Source organism: Melospiza melodia, chromosome 2 (genome assembly GCF_035770615.1).
Source record: "Melospiza melodia melodia isolate bMelMel2 chromosome 2, bMelMel2.pri, whole genome shotgun sequence".
NCBI classification, from domain to species: Eukaryota; Metazoa; Chordata; class Aves; order Passeriformes; family Passerellidae; genus Melospiza; species Melospiza melodia.
Window position 1 is genome coordinate 25,009,464 of NC_086195.1, and position 12,510 is coordinate 25,021,973.

The 12,510-nt window shown below is 40.2% G+C and overlaps 1 protein-coding gene across 37 annotated transcripts in view; it reads right to left on the reverse strand.

The window, feature by feature from the left end:
• Positions 1-216: 216 nt before the first annotated feature.
• ABI3BP (ABI family member 3 binding protein) overlaps positions 217-12,510 on the reverse strand; it is a 137,513-nt gene continuing 125,219 nt past the window's right edge. For all 37 annotated transcript variants that reach the window (XM_063148142.1, XM_063148141.1, XM_063148143.1 and 34 more), the window contains 5 exons: positions 10,058-10,137; positions 8,614-8,643; positions 7,472-7,633; positions 3,648-3,761; positions 217-1,564 (listed from right to left, as the gene is read on the reverse strand). In XM_063148142.1, coding sequence (XP_063004212.1) covers positions 1,449-1,564; positions 3,648-3,761; positions 7,472-7,633; positions 8,614-8,643; positions 10,058-10,137 — 502 coding nt within the window. In that variant the 3' untranslated portion in view covers positions 217-1,448. The remainder of the gene's footprint in view (positions 1,565-3,647; positions 3,762-7,471; positions 7,634-8,613; positions 8,644-10,057; positions 10,138-12,510) is intronic.

Consider the following 12,510-nt stretch of genomic DNA (forward strand, 5'->3'; position numbering starts at 1 on the left):
TATTCCTACCTTCAGCATCCTTAAACAGTGCTGTGCCCAATTACTCAGTAAGCTGTGGCTGTATCTCCTCCCATTTCTGCTCTTGGACTGAACACACCCCATGTTCATTAGGCCATTTAACAGGGGCTTGGTTCCAGCAAGCAGTTTGTTCTGAATAACAGCATTTACCACAGAAACTAAGCCTTGTTTTCATGTAAAACACTTGAAAAAAACCACTTGATTAAAAAATATTTTATTAGGAGTACAGTGTACCTGCAATGTACTTTATAAGGCATTTTCTATAAATGACTACTATATAGATCTGGTAGTTCCTGTTCATATTTCTTCAATACATTAGTAAGGTAATGAATAACACCTTAAAAAAAACCTACATCTCTTTATTTAGTTCATAAATGTTCAAGCAGTACAACAAGTAGCTTTGGAAGAGGTTTTAATTAAAATAACTGTAAAGCAGTTCTAAAGTTCAGTTATCAGTATTTCCCCTTTGTCCCCAATGAAAACTGTTTTAAACCAGAATTTTTCTTTTTAAATAAAATAAACCTGATCATGCTCTTATAATTAGTTTATTCTTCTTCCTCTTTCATTTGTCTTTCCAAGTCCCCTTGCATGGTACATACATTTGGCTTTTGAACCAGTAAGTGTCAGACTCTGAAAATGACATTTTCCTGAAAAGCCCCAGCTGTAGAGGCCAGCTTTGTTTTTTCTTTCCATGTACATATGTACCTGTCCACTTCAGTTAGAAAACACCAGCCCTCCCTGCCAGCCACTGCCAGGCTCTGCCTCCATAGTGACAGGCTGAACATGGCTTTGGCTGGGGCTGAAACATTTGAAAACAGACATGGAAGAAAACTCCACTGAACTTTATCATTTAAAGCTGCACATACAGCAACCTACCTGGCATTTTGGCAGGAGCATAAACTGTTTGAACATGTAAGGAGAAAGTGCTTCAAGTTTACTGGCTGCAGGATATTAAAAATTATAGGATCTTTTCTATAATTTATGACTGGGAGATGTTACAGATGGATTAGGATGGGTAGCTTATGGCACTTGCATTACAGGACCAGTGAATATTTAAAACTAACGCACATTGCATTCCATGACCAACTCTGGCATATCTGTGCCTTAAACATTTATTACAACACCGTGATAAATAATATACACACTGTATCTTTTAAAATACCATATAAACCATACCTCAAGAATAGGGAGCCAGCTTCCCTATGCATTATCCTACAACATGTCCCTAGCCTGTGTTGTTTTTTCTTTTTAAATTCTAAAAACAAATTTGTAACACTGGATAACTACAGTAAGCAGCCTACACTATTACACAATTAACGCAGTATTGGCATTAGACTGGTGCAAGCCTTGCACATCGGCCAGCCCTGTGAGCGTTGCCTTCCTGCAGCCGGCGCTGGGCAGCGGGGCCTTGGCACCCTCTGTGTGTGGCATCACCACTTGCCAGGTATCGATGTGCCACACTCGTACCAGCGCACGTAGTTAATCTGAGTCTCCCCGCCTATCTTCCCAAATTTGACGGGTTCCTGACGAACTGCCCTGAAAAACCCTGCAACAGAGAAGAGAGTTTTGTTGGCACAAAGCTCTCAGGACAGGACCGTGCTTTGGTTCCCTGAGAAGTCTGTAACTAACAATTCAGTGTGTGGCTGAAATAGTCACCAAGCCTTTAAACCCACCTGCCACAAGCAGAGCTGTTCGCTGCCCCTACATCCACCAGCACTCTGCAGTTTGCCCACCCAGCTCAAAGCAAAAGTGCTTGGGATGGCAGCACAGAGCTGAAGCCTGCCTCCCTGGAGATCCCAGCACCCTGCTGTGGGTGGGGCTGGCTGGGCACAGCCTGTGCCCCTCTGTCCTTCCTCTGGCTGTGCTGGGCTCTCGGAACAGGAGGCAGCTCTGCACTGCAAAGTGACAGTGACAAATAGTCCCCACTGTGCAGCTTGACACTGCAGTGAGCCTCAATAAAACCCGGCCACTGGGGAAAGTTCACAGCATCTCCCCATCCAAATCATCCTCCTGTTTTCACTCTGGTGCTTTTGACAACACATTTGCTTCCCATTCAAACAATTAACATTAGGTAAGAAATTAAAATGAGGAACTGGGGCTCCATCCAACCTGACCATAAGGAATGTATGTGTGGCTGGAGCCACACACAAAAAATTCTGAGATGGCATCAGCCGGGATTCTCTCACAGCACTTCGGGTCAAATATACACAATGTATCTTTTAAAACACCCTATAAACCATACCTCAAGAACAGGGAGCCAGCTTTCCTACACATTATCCTACAACATGTCCCTATCCTGTTTTTTTTTTCACTCTGATTCTCTCACAGCACTTCAGGTCAAATATGTGAAGTTATTTCAGAAATCAATCTGCTGCAAGTTAAGAACAATTGGTCTGTTGGTTTGTTCAGTTCATTTGCTGGAAATACAAGCTGCTGAAAAGGTGAAGTCTTTTGTTTTCTTCTGTTGTTGTTTATTTTGGCCTAAAAATGATCATAGTTCATGAATTCTCTCAAATCCAGTTGCTGAAATTAAATTGTTTATATGTGTATTTTAAACTGTTAGGTAAAATTTTTTTAAAATATTCAAATATTTTTAATCCTGTGAATCTGGTACAACTGAGAAGTTTGCTGTCCTGGCAATGCAAATTGGATTCTGACCATCTCTTACGCAAAATATCATTTTGGATGGGCAGCACTGACTGGGAAGGAAAAAGCAAAAACCTCTTTAGAAGAAACACACAAAACACATAAACAAGCACCCTTCAGACTGTTCAATAACTTTGTTTTTGGAAAAACTTGTGAAAGACTTAGGAACTTCACATTCATCTCCCACACCTACCTTGACGCGTACCTGGACTCATGTGGGGTGTTTTGTAAGGAAGGTTTGGTCATCATGCTGATATTGTACTGAAAGCTGTTTTGCTGTTTTCCTCAGTGAAATGTTCCATGACACGCTCAGCACGCGTGCACGTCCCAGCACAGCCTGAGCTCTTACCCCACAAGGAACAGAGCACCTCACCCTGGCACTGCTGCCAGCAGCAAGGCAGGACTGCAGCTGACAGAAGTACAAATTTCTTCTATCTCAGCAATGGATACAAAATAGCCAAGCAGATCACAGCTGTGTTTAGCACATCCAGTGTCATGTCCACTTAGACCAGAGTGGAATTTTGGGCACCCTTTTGCAATCAGTACACACAGAATTACTGCAGCATGAATTATATTTTCCGGCCATAAATTTTCAGTTTCTCATTAGTACCAAACAAGGTATTTAATGCCCAGCTAATAACATACTGTGCTTTAAATCAACCTTGCTAGTTTGAACACACCACTTAATGCCTCTCTGCAAACTCAAATTTGTGGTTGGGTTTAAATATGTAATACCAACTGTGAATAATTTGTAGGGCTGTTTTAAACAGGAGAGAGGCTGTTTGCTACCTAACAGAACCCATACATAACTGTCTTAATAAGTTATCATTCACTGTCAAAGAACTTCTTGGCCCTCTTCTGCCTGCATAGCTGGCAGCTCCTTTCATGGCCCACCAGCAGTGGGCATGGAATCCACTGGCAGGAAATAGAAACAAAGAAAGGAATTGCCCAGGTTTGCTACAGGTACAGGTGTTGGGAATTACCATCTTTGACTGGCAGATCTTCTTGCTGTCCTGTCCTTCCATCTAAGAATGAGTCTACAAATTGGCAATGATCTTCTCCATGGCCCCTCTGGTCTCCTATATTATAAAATTTTCCTGAAAGCAAAGAAGCAGCAGAGTTAGTGAAGGCTATTTCCAAAAACCACCAGAGGCAATTGGCTGTGCTCTTTCCTCTGTGGAGAAGCCAAGGTGAATGCTATGATTCTTTTCCTCTCAGGACCTGCAGCTGTAATTTGAACATGACATGCAGGCTCCAAGTGCTCAAGGCTAAGGCCCCACTCCTGGCCAAAATCTATGCCTGGACATAATTTTTCCCGCTCCTTACATTTCATACAGTAAGAGAAATTCTGTTACTACCAAGAACATCATCAAAACGCAAGTTTTGGTAGTGATTTGAATGGAGGGCAGGCCTGGTTCCCTGTCAGGAAGCCCCCAGTACCTTCAGAGATGTTTTTACAGACCACCTCCTAACACAGCCAAGGCCTGTTTTATAAATCATCATATTTTTACAACATGTATGTGCAAGTGATAGCCCTTAACATATAGATGACCTCAGACACTAAGTCCTTATCCAGAGCATGGAGTGTGCCCATGTATTTGCTTGCAGGATTGCTTAACAGGACACTTGACTGCAACTGAGTAGAAATCAAGGTCTCAAGTGTCCCATGTAGCATGTGCTGACCTTACAGACTGTGCTTATCCTGTTAACAGGCACAGTGAAGGAGCTTTGACAGATGTTTTTACTTGCTGATTTGATTTGCAAGACATTAGTAAAACTCAGTTCAGAAGATGGAGGAGAGCATGCTACATTCTCTTCCCAAACCTGGGACGGACCCCTTTGTAGATAAACTTACCATTCTTTCAAATCTTCTTTCACAGCATTTAGTTCTCAATATGTTCAACCTTTGGTTGAGATGTTGAAAGGAAAGGTGAGAGAATTTAGAAAAAGGCTCAGGATGGAGGTATAAGCTAGGTAGAAAGTCCAGTTGCTCAGTAGATACTGGATGTCCTGGAGCCTTGAATCCATGCCAGTCTGGGCATTTGAGAGGTGGTGGGGTGGGTTATAATACTGCTATCAAAGAGCAATTAATAAAAAAAGCAGCCCACCAATAAACTCAAATGTTTTTGTGATCTGAGCAATACTTTGCCAAAATTTCTCACCTCCATTTGATGGCCTCTGTGCATGTGGTTCTTCTCTAGCTTTACAAAATTATTTATTGCTATCTAGCTTTGGCTGCAAACATGTTTTTTCCGTAGGAGAACTGGTCAGAGGGAGTTCCTCTCAGCAAATTTTTTGCTCTGAAATTAAGAACATTCAGGCTGCCCAAGAAAGCCTTTTTTTTTTTTCCACAGCTGTTGAAGGTCACACATAGAATTTCTTTTTTTCCTTCCCTCAATAAATACTTATTTTTAGGTGGCTTGCTTTTCTGGAATGCCTACAGTGACTGCTCTGGAGGACTGTTAAATGAGGTCAGCAGTAGATGCTGGTTTACGGAACAGTCCTGGCATGTGTAAAGGAGATCAGTTTTTCTCCATAAGAGAGAGAATAAGCCAGATATTTTAATGGCTAACACCAGCACAGTAACTTGCAGATACACACATATTCCTCTGGCCCACAGATTAACCTATGCATAACTCAAACAATTGGGCTTCATAAATTAGCAGCATTCTCAGTGACTATTACATTCTTACTGCCCAATTATTTCTGTAATAAAAGAACACACTTAAAACCATTCAGCTAACAAATAACTGGTTTCTAGAAAAAAAGTCAGGTATTTTTCGCCAGTGTTCCCTTGTGGGCGGCCTTACAATCTTACATACAAACCTTGTTTTATACATTATAAATTCCACAGCACTAGAAGAATAAATCCATGCTAAAAAACAGCATGCAAAGATACGGTTGCTGCCTGCCTTATACAATGGCATGTACAGAGTCCCCAAGCTTCCAGGCAATTACCCGGCTTCAACAGCAAAGCTTTGGAAGGTTTTTCAGTGTCCAGTGGAATTCAGAGCTCAGTGCACACCTGGTGCAGCTGGCTGGTGCTTGCAGGGACACTTCCTGGCCTTAGGGACATGGCCAGGTGAGGTGGCCATGAGACACATCAGAGCAGAGCTTGGTTTCAAACAGGGAAACTTCTCACTCACACACACAGGCCTCACTTAGCAAACAAGGCAGAAGCAGCTTTCCTTCTACATAAATATTTCACTTCTTTTAAATATTGTGACAACTGGTCAGCATTGGTTGTAACAATTCAAGTGCAAGAACCAGGCTTAGAAGTATAATGAAAACAGTGTGTCTATCTCATCTTCTTCCAACAAGGTTAAACCAACACCCTTCCAGCAAGAACAAAAACAATCTAATGAAAATAGGAAAATGGGCTCCTGATATTAAACTTTTCAGATTGGAGTTGCTTTCACTGCAGTGTTAATTCACTTGATTTAGGGCTGAAGTCCAGTCCTGCTAGATTAGCACTGCTATTTCCTCTGCTGGCTGGTTTTGGGACACATCATTGCCAGGGCTTGTCATTTGATCACAGCTGGTTAGTACAGCAACAGTTGAATGAATGATACATCTGTTCAAAACATCCTCTTTTATTCACAAAATATCTAAGATATTATTTACATTTGGAATATTGTACTGACTATTAATGACAAGGCCTTCCTTCCTTTTCTGCTCATCAGAGAACGGTGCTGGATGCAAGGCAGGGAAGCTTAAAATTATGGCAACATGGGCTGCCCTACACTCCCTTGCTCTTTTCCTTCCATATTCTTTCCATGCCCTGCTCCTGTGAGGGCAACTTTAGGGTATGAAAGTGGATTCTTCCAGCCACAGTCTCGCCCCAGCTAATTCAATGGGATGTGTTGAACACACTTGCCTGACTTGCACTCAAAAGGCATTTCCCACATGTCTTTGTGCTCAGATGCCATGCTAATGCCATTGTCACAGAGCTGTCTGTGGTAAGAGACTTCATACAGAAGAGAGCCAGGAGCTTGGGATGCATTATAAGAAGTTAACGTATTTTTCAATGTAGCAGATACAGCTTGGACAAGCTGCACGAGACACAAAGATCTCCTATCCACTAACTGAAAAACATTTCTCAAAGGCTGTTTCCCCAGCATGTGTCACCTGATTCAGGTCTTAAACACATCACACTCAACTGGCCTTAAAACACCGAACAAAACTTGAGAATGTAAGGCCAGAAGTTTCCCTTAGTAATGAAATATAATATGAGGAAAACAAAAAGGTGAGAAGAAAAGATCATAAGCAAAAATTGGGAATATGAAAACAACACAAAAATTTCAAAGCAGGTGGGTAAAACCTGTTGACTAGAGTTATAGTCATGTATTTATAAGCCTCCCAGTAATGAAGTAACCAGATATTTACCGAAAGGAGTGAAAATGATAGGTGTAATCCTGGTATAAAATGAGGTCCTGATCCGCTAATTAATAATTCTAATTAATAATTATTCTCTAATTAATAATTAAACACCAGTTTGGCTGTTTTACAATATATGCTATTCACTCTGATTTTATTTGTTTTCTGTATGATCCCCAGCATATAAACAGGTACTTAAAATCAGATTATCACCACAGAGAGATTCCTCTGGTGTCTGAAAACTCAGTATCAAACATATCAGTCGTTACTGAGCACAAGCAGATTACTGTTTATGGTTAATCTGTGGACTAAATCAAACAAATCTGATCACGCTTCAGCAGAGCTCATCTTGTTAAACCTTTTATTTCAGAAACCATAACATCTTTCAGGAATGCATAATATGGACAGCATTGATTTGAATGTTTCTTACCTGTAAGTGAATCACTGAGGTATATCTTGTATCTCAAAGAATTGCACAGCTGCACACCCACAAACTTCTTATACCAAGTCCTCTTTACATATTGTTTGCCTTTGCATTCTGAGTATGAGTCTGAATTGAATGGGATTTCAGTCCAGATTGCATCTTTCCCCACTGCAGGAGAGGAAAAAAGAGGCTGAAGTATGATGCTGCATACAAAATTACACACAACAAATGCATTTGAATAACTAGAATTAGAAACCTTGGTGAAGCAGAATGTACCATGACACCTGCATTTTGAACATGAGAAATATTTCAGGGGAGCACCAAAGTATGCAGATACAATTGGTGCTGTGAACTCCTCCTGCTGTCCTCTGGTGCAGGTTTGGAATAGGTTCATTCTAGGACCCTGTTAGGGGGAAAATGTTTGTATGGGAAATACTCTCATTTACGAAGTGTGCGATTCAGTCACCATTCTTCAGTGCATTCAAGCCAAGACAATCAACTTGCAGCAAACTGTGATCTAACAAAAATACATACAAAAATGAAGGGCCATTAATTATATGGAGAAAAATGATGCCACAGTATTTGTCAAAGTGAAAGTGATGACTATTGCAAATACAAAAAGCAGCCCAGTTTGCTCCAATGATCCCGGGTCTTCTTCAAAAGCTCAGTCCACCTTCCATCAAGGACAGGAAGAGTCTTGTTAAGTGGCCTAAGGCAGAGCTAGATCAAACCTTCTGAAGCAGAAAATTTTCCTAAAACACAAAGATAAATAGAATCCTCCAAGTTGTGCTCTGTTAACTCACTTAAAAAGTGTGGAATAGCTTATTCATTTTGCAGAGCTTTCTTTGCTTTAATGACAAGGTTGAGAAAATGTGAGGCTGTCTTTGGCTCATTTGTGTACGTTGGTTTGAAGCCATCCCAGCTGCCATGGGAGCTCCACATCACGTTGATTGCCTTATGCTCAGGTAAACAAACAGCCCTGCACGAATTCCTTGGCAGGAGCATGGGTGGAAGGAGTGAAATTGTGTGTGAATGCTGTTTGATTCTGTAGCTCATCCAGCTGGTGCAGCAGAGCCACCCTCCTTGTAAAATTCTGCTATCTCATTTCTGAAAAAACTGCTGATCAGATTTATGTATAAAACACTTACTTGAAATTGGCTCACTCACTCTTGGGTCCGCTGGGGGAAGAAAACAAACATTCAATCAGACACTGTAAAATGAGCGTTTCCAATAATTCTATGGAAAAGCATTGGTAAGTGATTTTTTACAGCTGACGTAAGCTGTAATTTGTGAAACAGAAAGAGTTTTGGAAGTGAAGTTAAATTTTGTATTAAATTAAATTAGAAGAAATATATTTCTTGTGTGAAACTCCAGTATCAATGGACTTTTAATAATTTTACTTATGGGACAACACCAGCCAAGCAGAGCTCTAGTAAAAACAAGACTTTAAACCTGTAACCAGCTGTACTGTGTCTTATTAAAATTTCAATTTCAAAACCTAAATAATAAAAAGGGCACATCTGTAATACTTGCCACAAAAAACTTGGCTTTGAAAGCCCAAAGGTGAGAAATGGATGTGTGCTATTAAGAAAAAACAAAACTGCATGCTTTATTTGTCCAAACTAAATAGGAGACAGAACATAAGCCTTGTCATTCATGAAAATTGCACTTGGTGCAAATGTTTTTTTCACTTTTAACAATCTAGAATTACAAAGAGTGTATTCAGAGGTTTTAAATATGTGTGGCATAGTCTGCACTCCTCCTCCTTTGCTCAGCCAAAATTCTCATCCATCAGTGACAGCACTAGTTGAGGACTATTAAATTATTACACCTGGCTCAAAACACAGATTGAGAAAGTCCCTTTAAAAAGGCTAAATCCATTTTGTGTTTTATGTGGTCTTTCAGTACCACCAAGCAATAAACACTTCTGCACAAAAGATGGTATCTTGCTTGCCTAAAGTCAACAAGTCAGCAAGAACAGGCAAAGCAAAAGTTCTCTGATTCTCACCTGTGAGTCAGAGAGAACTTCACCTGGGAACCAACCAGTGGCCAAAACAGGCTTGTATATACCTCTTAAAGAGTTTCACTGGGGAGTAAACAGGATGGAAGGGGACCTACTGGGACACTGACTTTTCACAACAGCTCTTTCTCAATCCCTATTTCAGCCAAACAGCATCACTGTTTACAGCAGCCTTACTGAACAGGTACAAAAACACCTATGAACACACCAGCCCAAAAAAACCCTAATGTTCCCATCCAGAAGCTGTTAATGAGTTGGATAGATGCAAAAAGGTCAGGAATATAAATCTTAACTGACTGAGTCCTCTCTAAGGATGAAGTAATTTTCTTTGCAATGAATACCAGACAATGTTCCTCTGTTTTTCTCTCTTGCAGTCTGTCCATCTTACATCCCCACACAACACAGTTCTGATCCCAGGCTGACTTTTCAGGCATGGTGGTAAAAAGCCAATCAGGAGACAGCAAAGAGCAGGACTGAATGCACAAAATGAAGTGAGAGAGCCTTTCATGCATCCCACAAACATGGGTACTAAAAGTGCTGTAAATGGTGGTCTGATCTTTGGAAGTTCTTACCTGATTCAGTACTGAATGACACAACATTGCTACTTGGACCTTCACCAAGGGGGTTCCTGGGTTTCACGTGGAATTCATAACTGGGGAATAAAATAGAAGACATGAAAATTTTGCAAAACTAAGCATTCTTGAATAGTCTGGAGCAAGCAACTAACATGTATATTGGGGCTACTCCCCTTCTGGAGAACAAAAAATCAATTTCTTGCCACAAAACCACTGAGACATTTTTGTCCTATATTAACCAGTCCTTTTGATAATTCTATGCACACATACTATTAATATTTGATTTAATTCAACACTGACTTGTCTGTCTCCTCTCACACAACAGTTTCAATTCTGGCAAAGGGACCAAGTTCAGATGAGGTCTGAGGCAACCTGATAAGTAGAGACTGAGTAAAGGGCATTGCTATTTATTTGTACTTTTTGCTTTTTTAAGAGCACAAACCTCCAATTCAATGTCTGTCAGGCCCACCCACAGTGACAGACAGGACCAGTAGCAAAACACAGGGCAAGTCTTCCAGGACAGGAGCTCAGCCAAGGCAAAGATCCAATTGCTTGAATGTATGTTAATAATAAGTATATGAAGCAATGACAAGACACTGTGCAGAGTTTCTTTTGCATGTGTTTTTACTGATGTGGCACAACACTGGCCTGTGCTGTGGTGATCTCACGATCCTTTTTCATCACTGTGTTGGGAACCAAACACAGCGCTGTGAAAACAACATGACTGAGGAAAAAAATCCAAACCAGCCTCCTCTTCTTAAGCCTCCCCCAGCTCTGAGTGCTTGATTACCAATGGAAGTGCCATGTGCAGAGGGACATCTCCCATACTCTGATTCATGGTGAATCTCTCCTAACAGAGAGGGTCCCTTCTTCAGTGACAGGACACGAGTCAAAGGGACTGTAGGCCTGGAAAACAGGCCCCAAATTAGAGGCATTTTGCTGTAAACACATAAAAAATGGGAGCCCCAGAAGTGGGCAACTAAACCTTCAGCTCTTGACTTGAGAGGGATTATTTACCCATGGTAATTTTGGTAGCTTGTGACTGTAACATAGCATTGCAATGTATTGCTGGAACCATTTCCAAACAGCAACTTTCTAAAGAAAGAAAACCCCCATACCACACTCTGCACAGTTGGAAATTTGTAAACTCCATTTGCAGTTCCCCAGAAGAATAACTCAATCCAAACTTTGGATTACCTTTCATTCCTCCTTGGCTCCCGCAAAACCTGAGCTAATTAACCTCAGTGGAGTATTCATGCAGAACCCAGCAACTGTTTTCCATCCACTGTACTTCTAAGACAATATTTAACTTTAAAATTGCTTGCTTAAGCAATTGCCTTTATTTCTAGGGTTTTCTTTTCTTTTTGAGAGAAATACTTATATAGACTGGTATGCTGAACAGATGCATTGTGGAAATTCATGGATATTGCTAAGAGAAACATGGGCCTGTTTTGAGTTGAAAAAGTCTATTTGGAGAAATCTTTACATTTATTTAAACATGCTGAAAGAGAATTTGGAACTACCCATACTACCCCACAGTAGGAGGGAGACATTAACTAAACAATCCATTTAAGAAATTTATAAATCTTCATTCTCAACTTCAAATTGCTTAAACAAAAACATGCTTTTAAAAATAGAACTTAAGTAGTTAGTATTCACATTGGCCACATGGTACAGTAACTTTTTTGGTCAATAAGTGTTCCTATCTGGTAGGAAATATCATAATGTAGATAACAGTAGCAAAGGAGTCAGAGATTCTTTCTGAAGAATAACTGAAGCACAAACAAAGATTTCCTAATATGTTGGGGGATAAAGTAATAGCTAGATGATACAGTTTTTAACATGTAGAAAATTAATCCACACCTAGAGATGGAAGACTGCAAAGTTTTCCTGCTTCCTTCACAGAAGGAACACTTGACCTAAAGCTATTATTGTAATAGTGATCATCAAGATGGAATGTTCTATTGCTTTATGGGCAGCTTATGATTTGATCTCATGGGTGATAATAAACTGGTTTTGTCCCTTTGTATGCATTTTTGCTGATTTTTGAGCAAATACATTGTTCTCAATAGTTGATATGCTCTACTTTGTGCTGCATTGGGCAACGTTCTTCATAGGAATCAGTCTTGTTCCCAAAAATCTTTAGTCTATGAACTTGGACTCATCAATTCTCTAATTCCAAAGAGACAAAAACAAGGTTATTTTCCAAGCCCTGTTTTTCAAATTGTGGTTTAGAGATCACTAGGTTCTCTGCAAAAGACCAAACCACAGCTTGGAAAATAAGGGCAAAATTTAAATAAAGAACTGAAATCTACAGATAGAGATTTCAGCCTATGTAAACATATAAAGAAAATCGGAGAAAAGAAAAATAATAAAGAAATGTCCAAAGTTTAGCTCAGTCAATTAGGGAAGCCTCTTATTAATAATGTTAAAAGGAAATTTTAGAAGCT